The 20,691-nt window shown below is 35.4% G+C and overlaps 2 protein-coding genes across 4 annotated transcripts in view; one reads left to right on the top strand and one right to left on the bottom strand.

The window, feature by feature from the left end:
• Window positions 1-7,285, top strand: part of LOC107713311 (hsp90 co-chaperone Cdc37-like 1) — an 18,387-nt gene extending 11,102 nt beyond the window's left edge. The window contains exons 3-8 of one of the 3 annotated variants that reach the window (XM_016518773.1): window positions 1,002-1,098; window positions 1,188-1,303; window positions 1,428-1,550; window positions 3,807-3,980; window positions 4,701-4,772; window positions 6,366-7,285. In XM_016518773.1, the coding sequence (XP_016374259.1) occupies window positions 1,002-1,098; window positions 1,188-1,303; window positions 1,428-1,550; window positions 3,807-3,980; window positions 4,701-4,772; window positions 6,366-6,479 (696 nt within the window). In that variant the 3' untranslated portion in view covers window positions 6,480-7,285. Of the gene's footprint in view, window positions 1-1,001; window positions 1,099-1,187; window positions 1,304-1,427; window positions 1,551-3,806; window positions 3,981-4,700; window positions 4,773-5,136; window positions 5,361-6,365 lie in introns of those variants that run through there. The other 2 variants (XM_016518775.1, XM_016518774.1) reach the window with 2 other exon arrangements.
• Window positions 7,286-8,675: 1,390 nt separating this feature from the next.
• LOC107713310 (GTP:AMP phosphotransferase AK3, mitochondrial-like) lies at window positions 8,676-16,996 on the bottom strand. Its single transcript, XM_016518772.1, has 5 exons — window positions 16,643-16,996; window positions 13,984-14,103; window positions 13,734-13,906; window positions 11,771-11,889; window positions 8,676-9,104 (listed from the first exon to the last, which is right to left on the bottom strand). The coding sequence occupies exons 1-5, from the start codon at window positions 16,788-16,790 to the stop codon at window positions 8,987-8,989; spliced, it is 678 nt and encodes a 225-aa protein (XP_016374258.1). The 5' UTR covers window positions 16,791-16,996; the 3' UTR covers window positions 8,676-8,986.
• Window positions 16,997-20,691: the final 3,695 nt, after the last annotated feature.

The raw sequence follows: 20,691 nt of genomic DNA, 5'->3' as shown, positions 1-20,691 counted from the left end.
GTACCAGTCTAAAAATCTACTCAAGTAAAAGTAAAAAGTAGCTCATTTAAAATTTACCCAGAGTAAAAATGACTTAGTTACATTTTAGCAGTGGGAGGGAGGCAAAAATGGGATAGGCCAGGGGTGTCAAACTCAGTTCCTGGAGGGCCACAGCCCTGCACAGTTTAGATGCAACTCTAATTAAACACACCTGATCCAGGTAATCAAGTCATTAAGGCTTATTTGAAAACTACATGCTATGTGTGTTGGAGCAGGGTTGGAACTAAACTATGCAGGGCTGCGGCCCTCCAGGAACTGAGTTTGACACCCCTGGTTTAGAGTGATTCGTTTTAAATTAGATTAGGAAAGTATGCAGCTTTCGCAGACTTAGCAGCAGTCTAGTAAGATGTAAGCGAGTCTTTAAACATTTGAAGAGAGATATGCAGCCTGTCCTTTTTCCATTTTCGTTCTGGTACAGTTGCAGCTTGTACTTATTATTAAAACAAATAGAGAGCAAACAAGTAGCATTAATAGTCATTTATTTTAGTTAACACATGCTATGATAAATTTGAATAGATTTTTATTCTTGTTGAAAAATAATGGAACATTAGGTCATGAATATTGTCTCAAAAGTCATGGAAATTTATTGGTAAAAATGTGAAACCCTTCAGCCTTCTCAAAAGAGATAATCGCTGTTGAGCCTTCTTATAGAAACCATTCGCCTGCTGTGTAAATGATAGATGCCTGTCAATCTCAGTGCTCAAATATGTAAAGGCCTCGACCTGCTCCACTACCTGTGGAGTAATCCACTATCCAGGGATTGCTCATGTCAAACAAGTTACCAAAGCCATGCCCTCAGCATATTTCAGAAGTGACATCCTATTGATATCACACTTAATTTAAGTATATAAATTAAGAGCCGATACAAAATAACTAGTACAGTGTTGTACCAGTAGTAATGGACTCTTTTGTGGCCCATTTGTGGATTTACCACCATCAAACTTTTTTTTTTTTTTTTCTAGAGTATAATAAACAGTTCACAGTCTTGGCCTAATGAATCCGATCATGATAAGAACATAAGCTTCATCCAGCATAATGAAGAACTCTTGAAACATTTTGGTAAGTCATGGAGCTTGTTTGATTTGGATGTTTATTAATGGAGACTGTTCATCTGAATGGAGGTTGTCCTCTCTGTTCTGATTGGACAGGTATGTTGAGGAGGTGGGATGATAGTCAACGCTTTCTAGCAGAGTACCACCATCTCATCTGTGAAGAAACGGCCAATTACCTGATCCTGTGGTGCTTCCGTCTGCAGGCAGTGCAAGTGAGTGCTCTTTCTGGCCACGTTCAAAATAACATACCACCTGTACTCTTTCTGCAGTATGTGCACTATGTACTGTGTCCCCACATGACCTACTACTGATCCCGATTGTCTGGATCTTCTGCAGAAAGAGGCCTTAATGGAGCAGGTGGCTCATCAGGCAGTCGTCATGCAGTTTATTCTGGAAATGGCCCGCAACTCTCAGCAAGACCCACGAGGCTGTTTCCGTCAGTTCTTTCAGAAAGCCAAAGTAAGGCTCACATCTGCAGTGTACTGCAATGCTGCAGACATCACCTTCAGCCTCTGCTGGGCTTTTCCCAGTGGTGTTTTACGCAAGATTAGGGCTGTCACAGATCCTAGATTCAATTCGAGTACTCGATTATAAAAAAATCCTCAAAAGCATTTTGCCCGTGTCGATTAACCGGCAAAATACCGGAAGTGGCGCATTCCACAGACAAGCATCCATTAAAAGTATTATTAGACCGTTTTCTGAGGCTGCACGAAATATTAAAACCATTTAAAAATCATGATAAAGCACTGTGCTATTGTGAATTCACAAAGGCTGTGATTCAATTAAAGGGATCCTATTATGCTTTTTCACTTTTTCAACTTTAGTTAGTCTGTGATGTTGCTGTTTGAGCATAAAAAACATCTGTGAAGTTACAAAGCTCAGTCAATTCAAAATTCAATTCAAATTTTTTTCAAAAGGAGATATTTTATTTAACAGAAATCACTTTTCAAAAACTACAATGAACGACTCGTTTGGACTACAACGCATATTTTCCGGGATTTGTGATATCACAATATCAACGAATGGGATGAGACCTGGGCCGTTCATGCCAGACTGGGGAGAGAGGTGTGGTAATAATGTAAAATATGTGAAAAATAATGTTTTTCAAACAACCTAGTATGAGAGCCTGTTCTAGTACACCCCCAAAACAAAATCAAGACTTTGCAAAAGAGCATAATAGGACCCCTTTAAATAAATATATGCGTTGCGGCTTTAATATGCGCTTTATTTATATGCATGTAGGTTGCGGCTCCGTTCACAGTAAATGCTGCTCCACACAAACAGTCATCATTTACATGCGCGGAGCGTCTCAAACTCCATCTCTGCATATGCTGTGAGTCTGAGTTGCTTATAACGTTCATCTGGGAACAATGTGCACTATTCTATCAGATTTATCAGGTAAATAATTTATAAACCTACGACAACACAGGAGATTACAGCATTATACTTCTAAATATGCTGACCGTTCATTGGGACTTCAGAATAAAAGTATAAACCCTCGTTTTAGTTTGTTTGTTTTGATGTCCACATGTTCTTGTTTAAGAATTTACAGTGGCTGTAGCATTTCTATCATAAAGTGGCCAAATATTAAAGATTAACTGGACATTTGAATTAAAAGTTGTTTAGACAATAAGTCTTAGATCTGGCTGTAAAGTGTAAAAACAGGCCGTTGGCGCCCTCTGTTGGCATTTGGTATAATACATAATATACATAAATTAGGATTATATTGTTTTATTAAATTATGTATTTTAACTGTTTTGTTCAGTAAAACCATATGAATACTTGCTTTTGATATTTTAATTGAACCAATTATTATTGTCTCACTGCTATTATATATGTATTTTAAGTCATTTTAAAGTCTATTGTTCGCTTAGGTCTATTTTTATTACCACAAAAAAAAAAGTTTGATTACTCGATTAATCGTCAGAATAATTGACTGAAAACTGTCACTAATACTATTGTTAGTGACAGTCCTAGACAAGATATTACACATCTCTTACTGTGCATGAGTTATTTTGCCGGAGAGGTACAATAAAGTCCAACAATAAATGTTTTTGAAGGAATGCTCACCAAGGCTGCATGTATTTGATCAAAAATACAATAGAAATGGTAATTTTGTAAAGTAATATTACAATTTAAAATAACATTTTTCTATTTTAATATACATTAAAAATGTAATTTATTCCTGTGATGCAAAGCTGAATTTTCAGCAGTCATTACTTCAGTCTTCAGTGTCACATGATCCTCCAGAAATCATTCTGATATGCTGATCTGATGCTCAGTTATTATCAAGTATTATTGGTGCTCAATTGTTTATAATGGTTCTTTGATGAATAGAAAGTTCAATGAACAGCATTTATTTGAAATAGAAAACTTTTAAATTGTAATAATATTTCACAATATTACTGTTTTTACTGTAACAGCCTTGGTGAGCAGAAGAGACTTCTTTGAACGACATAAAAAAAAAAATCGTAATTATTCTGAACTGACTGGTAGTGCAGGCAATCTGAGTCCGTGTGAGTGTTGTGCAATAATGGCAGTGACCACTGGAGAGAGACATGACATAACTGAGAGCCTGAGGCCAGGAAACAAGCAATATGGGCACAGATGAAGTTCATGTCCACGCATTCATCCATGTCATATGATAAACCTCATTCATATTTTTACTGAATGCATTCTGAATCATTTTTAATCTTGCTTTGCTTCTATTTTAAGGCAGGGCAGGAGGGATACTTGGACGTCTTCCACACAGAACTCAATGACTTTAAGCAGAGAGTTAAAGTGTATACCATGAAATCAAAAGGAGAAACCCCAAAGGATCCAGTGCACCAAAACACACCACCAGGCTGTCGCCTCGACCCCAAGGAGGTTTTGGAGTCTTTGCCACCGGTACGAAAGATAATCAAATCTCTCAGTTTTATGTGCTGTAATCAAGTCATTTTATGGTCCTTACTGACAGAAAAAAAATCTGTATGAAGCAACCAAAGCACAGCGAATCAGAACATGCTTCATGTTTGATGTACAGTAATGTAGAGAATGATTTTGGACCAATGAGATTTCACTGTGCACGGGACTTTGTAATGCATTGTAAATAGACACTGAGCTACGACAAAATGTATTGTCACACTTAATTGTGAATGAAAGAAATGTTGATCAGAAATACAGTAAAGACAGCAATATTGTGAAATATTATTAGAATTTAAAAAAAAAACTGCTTTCTATGTGAATATATTTTAAAATGTAAGTTATTCCTGTGATGCAAAGCTGAATTTTCAGCATCATTACTCCAGTCTTCAGTGTCACATGATCCTTCAGAAACCATTCTGATAAGCTGATGCTCAAGAAACATTTATGATTATCAATTTTGAAAACAGTTGTGCTGCTTAATATTTTTTGTGGAAACTGTAAAACATTTTTTCTTTAATTAGAAAGTTCAAAAGAACAGCATTTATTTGAAATTTAATTTATTTTATGACTATGAAAACGTCTTTACTGTCACTTTTGATCAGTTAAATGTGTCCTTGCTGAATAAAATTATTATTTTTAAACTTTTAAATGGTAGTGTAGCCAGTAACAAAATATAAAATGAGTCAAATGTTGATTTTGCAGGAACTGAAAACATGCATCCAAATGCAAGATATGCCGATTCTTCAGAACGTGCTGAGCAGCATGAACCCGCAGGTAAAGCTGGAGCTTTATGCTGTAACACATCAGAACGTGTCAACCAGCACTTCATAACTTAACCATTCTCATTCAGGTTCTGATTTCTCTTGATTTCTGTTGCTTATTGACTATTTTTGTACTTTTGTGGATTTAGTAGTCGTGTTGTGATGCTGCTGTTAAAGTAGTTTAGTACAGGGCTCCATCTGAATCAAATTTTAAAAAACTATTTTTTAATAATTTTGAATCAGAAATTTAAACTTTAGTAAGCATGCAGCATTGTCTGAAGTGTAACCAAAACATTATGGCATGTTTCAGCGTCATTTAGGGGTTAAGGGGTCAGGCTCTTGAACACTTCCTCCATCGCTTTCACTTTTCACCACAGAGAGCACATGCTCTGAACCTGACACAGACGAGCTGAATGAGAGCCAAAGGACACAGAAAGAATTGCATAACAGCTCTAATCTGCAAGAGCATTGCATTCATCAGAATCCAGGCGGACCTATAATCCCTCCTCCAGCCCTGCAGATCTGCATAAGGGAGGATGTGCAGATTATAATGGGATATTAAAGGGATAGTTCACCCAAATATTAAAATGATGTAACTTATTCACCCTCATATCGTTCCAAACTTGTATGACTCATTTTCTTCTGTAAAGCACAAAATGAGATGTTTTGTAGAATGTTCATGCTGCTCCTTTCCATATAATGAAATTAAATGGGGACTTTAAAACTCCAAAATGAAAAAAAGCACCATAAAAGTTGACTATACGACTCCCTGAATTGCCATTCAAAAGATTGGGGTCACTAAGATTTTATTATTTTAGATTTTATACTTTTATTCATTGAAGGCGCATTAAATTGATCAAAAGTGGCATTTATAATGTTACAAGAGATTTCTGTTTGAAAGGATTTCTCTTTTGAACTTTTAATTCATGACGCAATTAAAAAAATTGCATCAAAGTTTTCACAACAACTTTGACCTGCACAGCTATTTTCAACATCATAATAATAAATGTTTCTTGAGCATCAGCATATTAGAATGTTTTCTTCATGTGACACTGAAGACTGGAATAATGATGCTGAAAATTCAGCTGTGATCACAGAAATAAATTACATTTTAATATATATATTACAATAGAAAACAGTTAAATTGTAATAATATTTCACAATATTAATTGTCTGTACTTTTGAGTAAATAAATGCAACCTTGGTGAGCAGAATTTAATAAATATTACAGACAATGTTACTGAGGAAAACACCTAAGAAAACATTTAAATGATTTATTAATTTATAATTTGAAATGTGATTTTGGTCACCATTCACTTTCATTGTATGGAAAAGAGCAGCATCAACATTCTTCAAAGTTTCTTCTTTCGTGTTCGATGTGAGAAAGAAACTCTCACAGTTTTGGACTACCACGTTAAAATGTGACAAACATGCAAAAAAATAAGCAATCAGGAAGGGGGCCAACACTTTTTCACACCACTGTATATGCATTTTTGATCAGTATTCTGTAAAGTATGCAGCTCAATTCCTGTTCCTCATACTGATCTCTGAGCTGCAAGTGTCTTTTCCTGTTAGTTATTAATATCCTCTTTCTCGCTCATAACAGGTGGCAGAATACCACGTGAAGCGTTGCTTGGAGGCAGGACTTTGGACGAATACACCACGAGCCTCCAAAGAAGAGAGTTCAGAAACGGACGAGTGGAGAATGATGGAGAGCTAGCAGACGAAACTTCACTAGGAAAACAGCTTTGGGTGGCAAGACAGGAAATACAAGGGCTGTGCTCAGAGACGTTTGATTTGTATCCGTGCCTGAATGTGTGCTGCACTTTATATTTGTTTAAAAGAGAAAGTATTTTAAAAGAGATAGGGAACTGAATTTTGAGGCACTTCTATTTTTGTTCCATTTCTGTTGCTATCTTTTTCTTCTGTTTTAGCATTTCGGAAAAAAGTTTAGGAAGGTGGTACACGCAGTAGTGCAAAGGAAAACCTCATAGTTTGAATCTTTTTGAATTTTTTTTTTGAAACATTCAAACTCCAGCTGCTATCAGGGAACTGTTTCATGTGTCGTCTGTGTGTGGATGCGGCAGATAACAGTCGGCTTCCTGCAGATAGACAAATGACAATAAGGCGAAGCCGGACCTCCCATTCTGCTATCTTCACGATGGAAACAAGACCTTTGCAAAAAGTAATTTGTAGGTCCAATAGTATGGCATGAAAGCCAGCAATATAGGGTTGTTACCTACAATTACAATGAAAGAGATTCACATTCACTATCAAAATAATGAAAACAGTGTGTGTTTGATATGATGTCAAAAGCAACAAATAGCGTACGTTTAAGGGATAGTTCACCCAAAAATCATTATTTCTCAATCTCATGTTATTGCAAACCTGTGTGACTTATGTTTAACACAAACATGTTTTATTCATACAATGACAGTCAATGGCGTCCAATCAGTGTCGTTTTGGACCCCATTGACTTTCATTATATGGTCAAAAACAAGAAACATTCTTCTAAATATCTCTTCTTGCATTTTCCATGGAAGAAAGAAAGTCATAGATGTTTGGAACAACATGAGTGCGAGTAAATGAGGAGTTTTCATTTTTGGGTGAACTATCGCTACAAAACACCATCAAACTGACTGATAATGATTGCAGTAATTGCATTGAAACGCCGCAGATGCTGTTAGCTTGTCGCATCCAGCTAGTTTGCATTGCTTGTACTGCACAAAGAACATATACAGCAAACCACGATTTGTGTAACATTAACTGATGGCTGTGATGGCATTGTGCAAGTCTTTACAATCAGATCAAAATCCTCAATTAAATCTTTAGACCCTTAAATCTTTAATGCAGTTCATTATTATTAAAATAACTTATTTCTTAGCATTTTATAAATGTGTTGGCTAGCTCTCTGTGTACTTGCAGGCAATAAACTGGCTCAAAACGTGCTGTTTTTAGAGGGAGGGGCTTTTTTGGTTGACAAAGCAGGGCTGAAAGCATGAAAGTAGGATCAAATGTACGATACATGCTGTTTCGGCACGTCCACTCAACAACAGGATCATAAGGCATCAGTCATCAAATTTTAGTAAGTTAATATATGTGAAGGTGTTGTAAAAACACAAATGTGAGTGATTGAGAAAATACTGAATTGTTCTTAAGAGATTGATGAGAAAATTGTCTTCATTTCTTTTAAGGCTATTTAGTGAATCTTTAGGTACAAAAATATATTGTAAACAGTGTTATTATATATAAAATCTAGAGCTGTTCATATGATTTACTACCAAAAGAAAAACTAGAACGAGTCAAGCTTCACTGTGTTTACTGCAGTTGTTTCAAAGCTCACTACCTGCTTTCTGAAATGCCATGCTTGGCATTACACTTCTTTTATCCATATTCAATAGCAGGTTTTTCAGTCACTACAATTTATACAGTGATTCGCAAACTGTGCCATAAAATTAAATGCATAAACAAACGAATTAGCACTGCACTTCATTTGTGGCCTTCATAACCACACAGTAATAGTTTATCAATACAAATGTTTTTACACATTATTGATTTTCTTTCCCTTTATTAATTATTGTATTGTGCAAAACTTTCTTAATTAAAAATACATTATTTTGTATATGCAAAAAAATTACATGGTTCATTCATATGATCTACAATCATCAGACTCATAATTAGTGTTTTTACTAATTAAGGCCACAGTGGTTCACAAAATAAAAAAGTCAGAATATTCAAAAATCAGGTCTAAATCATAATTTTGCACTGCATTCATCTGGGAAATGTTTAAATGAATACTTTTCTTCTCTAGTATGCACAAATCTCAATCATATTAAAATGCTGTCGTGGATAATAAACAGAAATGTTTTGGAGCTGCTGTGTCCACACTTTGCAGCCACTTCAGTTTTTAAAAAAATGGGTTGGGCACTTCTGGCAAGTGTAATGCTGAAAATTATTAACTTTGGAGTCAACTATTAATCTTAGCATGCCTAAAACTCTAACTCTTTAAGCTAGTTTGCTTAAGATGGCAGCGCTACAGCTCATGAGACTATAGTTTGATCATAAACCTTGGTGCGAACTTTCTCACAAAGGCATAAAAGCAGATGGTGACACCAAAGGCTTCGGCAAATACAGTAGACTGCTTAAGGCCACAGAGGTGCATTGTGCTCGAGTCTAACAGTGTACTTCAGATCAGCTGTGGTGAAAGTCCTCAAAGTGGTTGTGCAATCACGCTTTTCCCACAGCCTGCTGGTTTCCTGGGATTTTCCTGGTCAGGAAGGCATGAACGCGAGGCCATATCTTGTTGGTTTCAGTTCCTGAGAAGGTCTCCAATACTCCTTTACTCCTGTTCAAGTAGAAGTAGGGAGAATATCATATGTTATGGCTCAAACACCTCAGTATTCATATTAACCATCAGTCACCATCAGTCCAGCTTAAAGGAATCGTTCTTCCTCATCAACATCCCAAAATCTCACATAAGTGATTTTCTTCCTTTGAACCGGACATTGGAGAACCAGTGACAATTCATGTGTAACTCAGGGCTTCCCAGACAGGGGTTTCCTGAGTTTTCAGCTTTTCAGAGCTTCTTGCTTCACAGTAAAACTCCGTCTCTGCTTGTGCTGCGAATTTAACATGTATTTTGGATCGCAACTTGCACTTGGGTTCACTTTATTTACACAATTTCACATTTACATTTACAGCGTTTCAGCAAAATAAAAGCTCCAGTCCAGGAACTTAAATGATAAAAGTTTGAATGTTTGAAAGTGAAGAATTTAAGAAAAAAATATTAGCATTGTAACTTGTAGTGCAAATAAAATTAAAATGATACAATAATAGTTTAAAAAAAAAAAAAAATTTATGCTACAGTATAATTGTAATTTAAAACAGTAATATATTTGTCTTCATTTTTATAACTAGTTAAAGGCACAATATGTAAGATTTTTTTATTAAAATATCCAAAAACCACTAGAACAGTGTTATATATTTTGCTGACTTGTGTACTTACATTATCCCAAATGTTTCGAAGAATGTTTAAATCCAGAGAAATAAGCAATTTTAACTAGTGAGACGGACCGTGTCCATAGTGTCGTGTCGCCTGCCAATGACGTCATAACCCCTCGATTTCCGGTTTTGTTTTGTAGAAAACATGGAAACACCAAAGACGCTTTAATATGTTGTGCGTTTTAATAGACCGGTGACGACCGCACAGAGTAACATTATAACAGAACTTTCAAATGTATCTAGTATGATAAAACAGCGCTGCTTTTTCCCCCACATACGCACGACCGGAAGGAACAGAAGCGGTTATACTCACGACCGGAAGGAGTGGAAGTGGTCGACTGTGGCATAATAAAAGCTCCGCTGCTTTCGAGCCGCGTGCCGCGCTCGTTCAGCGGCCTTGTTTCGCTTCGACGGCTTTCAGCCTCACCCTGCTTCATCCTACTACGTTAATAAATCATTAGCTCATCCATGAACATGATTTCTGCCCGAGTCCCGTCGGATTGCATCGGCTGTGGGGATGAAGACCACAACTCCCATGATTCCACACTCAGTCACGCCGTCATCAAACTACGCCTTTGTTTCTTTGTTTATTTTGAATACGCGGCCTCTAGTGGCGAAAATGACATATTGTGCCTTTAAAACATTATTATTATTTTATTTTGTTTTAACTAATTATAAAATAGTTTTTTCTCTCTTTCCTAGAACACCAGTGTGAATGTTATGTGGACTGAGACACTATCACAACAAAAAAAAGTCTACTTTAAAGCTACAAAAGCTATTTTTCCAGCTACAAAATCAAATTAAAACACTTACGAATAAAATATTATATATATTGGTACCACTTTATAATAAGTATACACCAATAAAGTACTTTCAAATCATTAACAAACTATTAGTTTATAGTTAATTCATAGTTTATAAACCGTAGTTAATACATTAATATAAAAATAGTACTTCATTCATTATCACTGTGCTTTAAACCAACCTCACTATCCTTTAAATGTTTACAAAAAAAATTATATATATATATATATATATATATATATATATACCCACACACACAGACACACTGTATGTAAAATAAAGGTAAAGGTTATTTTAAAACACTTATTTAAAGATATTTTACCAATTTTGCGACCTAACTTTAAGTGAGAACTATTTATGGTTAATAAATTGTTTAATAAGCATTATCTAACTCTTTACATATGAGCTCATTAAGCAATAATAATTTGGTTAATTACAGTGACAATAAATAAAGAACTCACTATATGTATAGAGTCTATTAATGTATCAACTACAGTTTATAAACTATGAATTAACTATAAACTATTATATAAACTATAACAGTGTGCAAATGATTTGTAAGTACTTCATTAGTGTATACTTATATTATAAAGTGTTACCTATGTTTTATCTGTTTACTTGCATTGAAGTACTAACTGACTTATTTATTTATTTACTAACTGTCATCAGAGAATCATGCGAATGTGTCATTAAATTACTGAAATATTAAGTTACTAGTACTTAGTACTTCATAAATATTTTATGTCTGAGGGGTTCAGCTGACAAAAAAGTCTGGGAAGCCATGATGTAATGACATCAAACCTGGTGCACATATTTAGATGCTCCATAATTTAATCAGCAATTTGAGGAAGATTTTTAAAAAAATAAAAACTTAAACTTGGGTCTGTTCCGGCTTCAAAAGACTTGAAATATTGTGTACAAGATGTCTGCACTATGTTTATGTTACTTCGGAGCTCAGCAGCCTCACTTTCATTGTATGGAAAAGAGCAGCATGAACATTCTGCTAAATATCTTCTTTTTGCTTCCACATAAGAACGAAATCCATCCAGACCTAGAATCACCTGAGTGTGAGAGGATGACCGAATTTGGGTGAACTATTCCTTTCATAATCCCCTAAACATTTTCAGCTGTGTGTGTTACTGAATTCTTTCATTCATCATAAATCATAAAGAAAACAGCTGTAAAACTGTGGTTTCTGTGCAGTACCTGTAATACTCTAGAACTGGTTGTGTCTGTCTCTCGTAGTCCTTGAGTCTCCTGGACACAGTTTCGGGACTGTCGTCGTCTCTCTGGACCAGCGGTTCTCCTGTGACATCATCGAGACCCTGTGCACAACAGAGACCACTGATTATAAGCATAAGCATAAGGTATAAGCACCACAAACACCTGACTTCACTCACACGCTAAAACTTTCAAATGTGCAATAATCATCCAATTAAAGCCACTGTATCTTAGGAATTCCTGTATTGAAAGCATCAACAATCTTTGGCAGACGCTGATAAATCCCAGAGCTAAACGGAGGTGACCTTCAGGCGCACAGTTTAGTGTTGACATAAGCTTTGGAGCTGTATTTGAGCAACACTGACAAGCACGGTTTCACACTGGGCTAGTGCTGTATTAGTTTAACACACACAACTGCTATCTTGAGGCTCATTATTTAAAATGATTGCAAAGATGACCAAACTATAACAATTAGGAAACTGTTTTATGTCGCAAAAACCTACTTTTGCAAACTCACAGGCTTAGAGGTGACCTTCAGGCGCACAGTTTAGTGTTGACATAAGCTTTGGAGCTGTATTTGAGCAACACTGACAAGCACGGTTTCACACTGGGCTAGTGCTGTATTAGTTTAACACACAACTGCTATCTTGAGGCTCATTATTTAAAATGATTAAAAAGATGACCAAACTATAACAATTAGGAAACTGTTTTGTGTCGCAAAAACCTACTTTTGCAAACTCACAGTTTTTGTGGCAGTAGACAAAAGACATTTTTTTATAACATCTTGAATATAAACGGCTTTCCACTCATTCTTTGTTCAGTTTTACTTTCTATAAGGCTCTCTACTCTTAGTATAATATAGGCTCTATAAGGCTCTCTATATTATATATAAAGTACCTGAAAGTTTTTAAGTAGACACATTACAATCTGTACTTGCAGATAATATTAATGAAATAAAAAGCTTCTTAAGTGTACTTAGAGTGTTTCTTTAAAGTGTGAAAAATGACTTTCTTCACACACTAGTAATATCAAATTACAAGTTTTATTTTGATGTACATTTTAGATTATTATGTTTAAAAAAAAATTTTTTTGTTCTATATACAAGTACATTTATTGTGATGTGTTGGCTAACACACTAAATCACATTTCAAGTACTTGATTCGTAATTTAACTGTTGTCTGTTATTTGATAGTACATGCGAAGTTAATACATTTTAAACGTATGAAATTGCAACTTGTTTAACGACATTAAAGTATATTTTAGTTTTCCATAAATGCTCGTCAGTGCATTCAGCAGTACACTTTAACCATATTTCAAAGACAATGCAAGTAATTAACATATAAAGATGTACTTAAGTTCATTTTAAGTTTGATTAACCTGCAATTAAGTGTCCGAAAACATTATATTCTTCACAAAAGAAGTTCACGCTTAAGAATAATCTTTTAAAGTATATTAATTTCATAACAAATGCTCTTTTTTAAAAGAAGCGTCCATCTTTTTCGCATTTTTTAGGCATTCTGGGTGAATTCACTTCATTTCAGCACAAAAACCAATAACTAATAACTAAACAATAACTACCTAAACGATCCAGTTTAACCAGGCCACGGTCAATGTTAGTCTTTTTAGTGCAAACACACCTCCTTTATGCAAATTAGGCTAAATATATATTATGCCTTATTCACAAAACTCAACACTATTTACCTGATGCTATTAACATCGCACTATTATTACATGCAGAACACAGGCATTTTGAATTTTGTATGTTTTCTTGGAAAATGGATTTTCAGTTTTTGCACTGTAGCGTTTTCATATGAACAGGAGTGTTCAACTTCCTGTTTCTATTGTTTAATTATCAACAGTTTCCTGAAGTGCTGCTAAATGGGATTGTGAAGATCTCAACAGCAGCATGAGGGAATGATCTAGAATATGAAAAGATCAGAGGACTCACTGGTTTCTTAGGCGGGTTGAAGTCTATATTATAGACCCTGCCGCTGGGAAGGTGCACCCAGCGAGACGTCAGACGCTCTCGGATCGTCTGGAAAGGCACGTCCAGGTTTATAACAGAGTCCACATCGTACACGCTGTCCAGGGCCTCGGCCTGAGCCACAGTACGAGGAAACCCTGCGGGGACAGGGCGAGCACATTTAAACTGCACATTTCATCAGTAACATGGCTCAGGTGAGCGGGGTGAGAGTTACCGTCCAGAAGCCAGCTGCTCTGCTGCAGACCCCTCAGACTGGACAGGATGAGACGAGAGATGACATCATCGGGAACCAGCTGACCCTGATCGATGCACGACTTCATCAGGACACCCAAATCTGCCCAGGTGCACGAGAGATGCTCAGTTATTCAATGATGACAGAAGGAATTCAGAAATGACTACAGTCGGAAATTCAGTATGTATTCAATTCAGTGAACATTATTTACATGTGTTATAAATAGCCTAGCTAATAAAATTGTTTACAGGGATATGATTCATCTGCCAATCATCATTAAAAAAAACATTTTGGTGTTAATTTTATTATTTGAAATACTGCCAAACGTATCAGTGATGAACATTTAATTCAATTCATTAGTCCAAATATGAAGGCTGTCAGGTTTAACATTAACATTATAGATTCATGTGACCTTTAGCTTAGCTATTAACTATTAAAACTCCAATGAAATGAAGTGTGACCGCTACAATGAGCTTGTACGAACTGATATAAGCGGCTGTACACATTGTAATAACTTTTGAATAATCGCCCTGTGACCCATTGTGACATTTCTGTGTAGTGCTAAAGATTTTAGGCCTATAATACTAAGATTTGGAGTCAGTGAGAATTTTATTTTATTTTTTAAGAAATTCATACTTTTATTCAGCTGTTGAAAATTCAGCTTTGCCATCACAGGAATAAGTTACATAACATATTGCATAAAACTTACATAAAGTATATTAAAATAAACAACTGTTATTTTAAATTATTACTGTTTTACTATATTTAAAAACATTAAAAAGACTTACCGACTCTAACATTTGAGTAGTAGTGTACATACTGCACATGGGGTTTTTCTACCATTTTTAATCATATTTTCAAAAGCACGTTTTGAACTGTTTCATCGTGAACTCCTCGTGCATTTCAGTTTAAAAAATGAATAAATAAATAAAACAAAAAATGCGTTGTCTGCAAGCCTACTGACCCGTCTTACCTCTATCTAAACGCGAAAAGCGCAATGTCTCCAAACTGCTGCGCACTACGTTTTGAGACGCATATTAAAATAAACAACTGTTATTTTAAATTATTACTGTTTTACTATATTACAAAACATTAAAAAGTCTTACCGACTCTAACATTTGAGTAGTAGTGTACATACTGCACATGGGGTTTTTCTACCATGTTAAATAATATTTTAGTTTTTTCATGGTTGGCCCTGCAATGGACAATATTATTTTTCAAAGTTCAGATAATTAATGTATACCAATTAATATGAGCTCATAAAAACTGCAACGAAATGTACACAAACTATTCAACAAATAGGTTTGGATTAAGCAATTCTTGAAATATAAAATCAACTGCCAAAAATGTACTTAGTTCGGTCAAAAAGTACTATTCTGTCATAATTTCCTCACCCTCTTGGCGTTTCTTTCTTCTGTGGAACACAAAAGAAGATATTTTGAGAAATGCCTCAATGTGTTTTGTCCATACAATGGAAGTCAATGGTAACCAAACCTGTTTGTTCACCAGCATTCTTCAAAACATCTACTTTTGTGTTGTGCAGAAGTCATGCAGGTTTTGAGGCTGACTAAATGATGACAGATTTTTCATTTTGGGGTGAACTGTCCCTTTAAGGTCCTGCTTTGAGCTGTATCTGTACATTATGGTGCGTGAAACTCAAATTTAAATATTTCTCACCTGCAACTCTATATCTGGCTAAATGGTTATGTAGCCATTTCTTGGTCATTTGTTTATGTTGTATGTGGGTTAGTCAGACTGTGGTAGGTAGAACTGCACACCAGATAGCTGATGAAGCTACATACTGTCTGTCACACACAGCATCTGGCATCCATTCGGGACGTGTGTTTACTTCTACAAAAACATTATAAATAGAGCTCAGATTAGAGAAGGAACCTGCACTACTGTATACAGTCCAATCTTGCAAACCTCTGAATTGTGGAGCAAATTCGAATGCAATGCAGGCTTGGGCTTCAGTGTGATTTGCAGCCAGATCATTTGTAGTAAATTTCCCACGTCTCTGACACGTTTAGTATGCAAGGCACATTCTCTGGAGAAAGACGTCGCCTTTAACAGTTAAAAAGCCCTATTAAAGTACAAATATTTGAAAATGTCATATTGTCTACACATAAAAAGACTAATGGCACAATTAAAAAGCCTGAGCTCGACTTTAATGGTTTCTCCGGGCGGTGTTTACATCAAAACCAACACTAGAAGAAAGTGCTGGACGTTACTCAAGGCGGCCGTGGAAATATATCATCAGCGGAACTGTTTCATCGTGAACTCCCCGTGCAGTTCAGTTTAAAAAAATGAATGAATAAATAAATAAAATAACAAATGCGGTGTCTGCGAGCCTACTGACCCGTCTTACCTCTATCTAAACGCGAAAAGCGCAATGTCTCAAAACTGCTGCGCACTATGTTTTGAGACGCAACCAACGTTAAGACTCACTTCTGCGGCTAAGTAAATTGTAATTATATATCCTGGTTATCAACATAAAACCGAGTTCCTGACGTTTTAAAGCCATTTTTTAATCGTTCGCACTTCGCAGTGAACGGGGAAAAGATTCGAGCGTGCATATTCGGTTATTTATGAAGAACGCCTGAAATAGTAGGCTATGAGAAGACAGTGCTGGAGCTCGTACCTGTCTTCGCCTCGATATTGGCCCGCAGCATGTCTCCACTGGAGAGATGCTTCAGTCCGAAACTCTGCGCTATCCGACTCGACACGGTCCCCTTCCCTGAGCCCGGGGCCCCCAAGATCACCGCACGGAACACAGTCTGCAGACCCATACTTCTGTTTGTCTGAAAAGGCAACCTTCGGTGGTTATTTGTGAATGTGGAGTCAAATAAACACCTCTTCACAGCATCCCTCCGACAACAGCAGTCCTATGAAATCTATGTTATGGAAACTGACTGTCGGGATGCGGAGTCAAAACGACAAATACGCAACTCCAGTTTTATTAAGCCCGTCCTTTTCTAATGCACGCGCATCTCTCGCGGACAATACAGGAAGTGCTCAAGTGGGCGTGTGAGGACACTTACAGTAGTGCACACTACAATATTGATATTACTACATACATCTCTTAGAGAGGTTTTCAACCTTTGACGTTCAATGCAGGGAGCATTTTCTGCCTAAAACTAACATTTATACAATGCTTATGTCAATAGTTCATTGTTAAAAATTCTCTTTAATACATTTGTAGGGAACTTGGAACCCTTAGAAGTCTTCAAAAATAAATAATTTATTAGGTTAAAAAATGTGTTTAAAAATGTAATACTTTATTAAATAGTAATGTAATAAAATATTTTGTATTACTAATGTTATTATAGTTTGCTAAAACGAAAACTATTAAACATATTTTAGTTTATTGAATAAAAACTTTATTTGGAATAAAGCTGAACGTTTTAGAAAATAAATAATAATTTATTATTTTATTAAAATGTATTTGAAAATATTTTAATTAAATAACAATTTAATAAAATATTATATAAAAGCTTTAATTGAAATAAAGCTGAAATGAAATCAAATAAAATGTGAAAAAGTAAGAAAAATATAGAAAAATGAGACATGTTAAACTGAAATAAGTTGAAGCACTAAAATTACTAACTCGAATTCCTATAAAAACTAAAACTGAACTATAACTAAAACTAATATAAAAAATAAATTGAACCGATAATATTTAAAAGAACAGAAACTAATAAAAATGACAAAAGCATGTAATAAAATTTAATTTTAAAAAAAACTAAAAATTAAAATGAAAACTGAAAATTAAAAATATTTATTAAAAAATGTAAACTATAATAGTATATATAATACTAAAATAGCACTGTATATTTAATAAGTAAATGCTGAGAAATACAAATGTACTTATGGTCTCTTTATAAATACTGATTCTTGGTATTATTACTTTATTGAAATTAATGGTGATATGTGTAAGTGAACCTAAAGTGAAAAACAGAACTGAACAGAATGCTGCTCAATTATTAATGTAATGTGGTTATGAAACATGTAAGTTGGTAAGACAAGGTCTTCTCTAACAGGCTTTGTGGATAAAAACGTTATCTCAGCTTGATTAAATCATCACCAAATGTAGTGGGCTGTTGAGTTTCATCTGAGTGATTTGATCGTGGTGATTTGTGCAGATGTTCCCATCCCAATCACACGAGAGCCCGCTCATCCCCCAACACTTGAATCATCGTTAATCAGCCAACAAGTGATTGACAGGAGGGGGTCTTTTGGTATGATAAAGGAGATAAGAATGGAGACTTGTTCTCTACTGAAGATCTCTAGGACAATAGCTCCTTCAACACAATGAGACAAAGACAGGATTTTAAAGTAGCTCAGTTTAAATGTATTGTATGAATTGCCCTTACTATGGAATAAAAAATATGGAGTATATATTTACATTTAGTTAAAAGTGGCTGTAAAACATCAGCTACAGTGGCGCAGATGGATAAGCGCTTGTTGTTGGCTTTTTGACGCGATCGACCCGGGTTCAATCCCGCCTTTTGCCGAACTTTTTTTTTCTCCATTTTCAAATCTCGTATCACACCACATATTTTATAGCATATGATATAATTTAAAATAAATATTATGTGGAGAATACATAAATATGTTTGTGTGTCTGTGCCTGAATGCTTAAATGTATATTCATCATAACATATATTCATTATAAAATTATTATATTTATATTTTTTTCCATCTAAACATAGGTGCATTATAACGAGCCTACAACAGCTATTTGTCTGTGTTTTGTAACCAAACAGTGATTGTCATTGAGCTGTACAGTAATCTCTAAAATCGTAGAGATATTAGCCTGCCCTACACACACGCACACACACTAACGAATGAAAAAAGACCTGAACATGATCTTATATTGCAGCTGCTGATGAACGTGATGCAGGACAATGAGAACGCTGTTATATGCCCCTGAATTCAAGATAAGATGACAAAAGGTCCCGTAAGGGTTTTGTCTTGTATATGAAATAATTTTAAATGTCAAAAGCAGTGTTGGGGGTAATGCATTACAAGTAACGCGAGTTACGTAATCAGAAGTAACTAGTAAAGTAATGTTACTTTTTCATTTAGAAGGAAATATCTGAGTTACTTTTTCAAATAAGTAACTCCAGTTACTTTGTTTCCATGTATTGACTGACACCAGTTCTCCTCTGGCCAGACGAAACCAGCATTGCGTGGTTTAATTTCAGGCTGCAAAGCAAAGTCAGAATTGAGCAGAGGACTCGTCTGGTTCTCATGGTCTCTGCTGACATTCAGGGCTGTAGAGGTCGTCTCTAAGTGCTGATCCACATCTAATCTGGATATGGTGACCTCGGAATAAGAATGAATCAAACATTAGTGTAGATGCCATTCTTCGATGGTTTTGAGAACGCAACGGACGTGGAGGACTATAATGCAATAAGAGTTCGTTCAAATAGTAAACCATTCAGGGCTTTATAAGTAATAAGCAAGATTTTGAAAATGTATTCGTTGTTCAATAGGGAGCCAGTGCCGTGTTGACAGAACCGGGCTAATATGATCATACTTCCTGGTTCTAGAACTCTATAGCTGCCGCTGCATTTTGGACCAGCTGGAGTTTGTTTATTAAGCTCGCAGAGCAACCATCCAATAAAACATTACAATAATCTAACCTTGAGGTCATGAACGCATGAATTAATTTGACATTGAGAGCATAGGTCGTAGTTTAGGCATATTTTTAAGATGGAAAAATGTGGTTTTAGAAAATGCTAGAAATGTGGTTTTCAAAGGAAAGATTGCTATCAAATAGCACACCTAGGTTCCTAACTGATGACGAGGAATTAACAGAGCAGCCATCAAGTGTTAGACAGTGTTTTAGGTTATTACATTGAGAGGTTTTCGATCTGATCATTTTTCTCCAGAATTTAGCAATAGGAAATTACTAGTCATCCTGTTTTTTTTATATCAGCTATGCATTCTGTTAGTTTTGCGAATTGGTAGGCTATGTATCATCAGCATAACAGTTATAACTGAAAATAACAGCATAACTGAAAGCTAACACCATGTTTCCTGATGATATCTGTCAAGTGTGAAAAGCAACTGAGCGTGGTACTCCATACTGCACTTGTGATCAATATGATAGCTCATTATTCACTGCTACGACTTGATGACAGTCAGGTAGGCTAACTATGACTTGAACCATGCCAATGCACTTCCACTAATGCCAACATAATTTTCTAGCCTATTCAAAAGAATGTTGTGGTCAATAGTGTCGAACGCAGCGCTAAGATTCAGTAGCACTGATAGAGAAATACAACCACGATCGGATGAGAAGAGCAGGTCATTTGTAACTCTGATGAGAGTAGTCTCAGTTTTTCTCTAAGAAGGAAAAGGGAGATCTGAGATCGATCTGTAATTAGGAGGAGGATGTTCATCATCCGTCATAAGGTCTGTCTTACAATAAGGCTTATGAGCATCTGACTTGTACATCTTGTGAATCTAACATTTAACTGAACTATTTTTTAAGTGAACTGACATTAAATTATATAATATAATATTTTACATATATAATATTTTTAATAGGCCTGTTTATAACAGTGAAACAAAATTTTTGTTTTGCTTTTATTGTAAATGTTTTTTTTATGAAGTTTGACATACTTTATTAGTACAAAAATATATCTGTACAAAACCATAAAAATACAGTATATATATATA

The sequence above is a fragment of the Sinocyclocheilus rhinocerous genome, unplaced genomic scaffold, assembly GCF_001515625.1.
Source record: "Sinocyclocheilus rhinocerous isolate Xijiao unplaced genomic scaffold, SAMN03320098_v1.1 scaffold688, whole genome shotgun sequence".
NCBI lineage: Eukaryota > Metazoa > Chordata > Actinopteri > Cypriniformes > Cyprinidae > Sinocyclocheilus > Sinocyclocheilus rhinocerous.
The sequence above is the reverse complement of the archived record's forward strand: the minus strand, read 5'-3'. Positions and strand labels throughout refer to the sequence as shown.

Coding starts and splice junctions, on each gene's coding strand:
- LOC107713310 (XM_016518772.1), bottom strand. CDS start 16,790: ATGGGTCTGCAGACTGTGTTCCGTGCGGTGATCTTGGGGGCCCCGGGC. Junction 11,890..13,733: donor TCAACCCGCCTAAGAAACCA/GTGAGTCCTCTG, acceptor TGTTGTGCACAG/GGTCTCGATGATGTCACAGG. Junction 9,105..11,770: donor CCAGTTCTAGAGTATTACAG/GTACTGCACAGA, acceptor CTACTTGAACAG/GAGTAAAGGAGTATTGGAGA.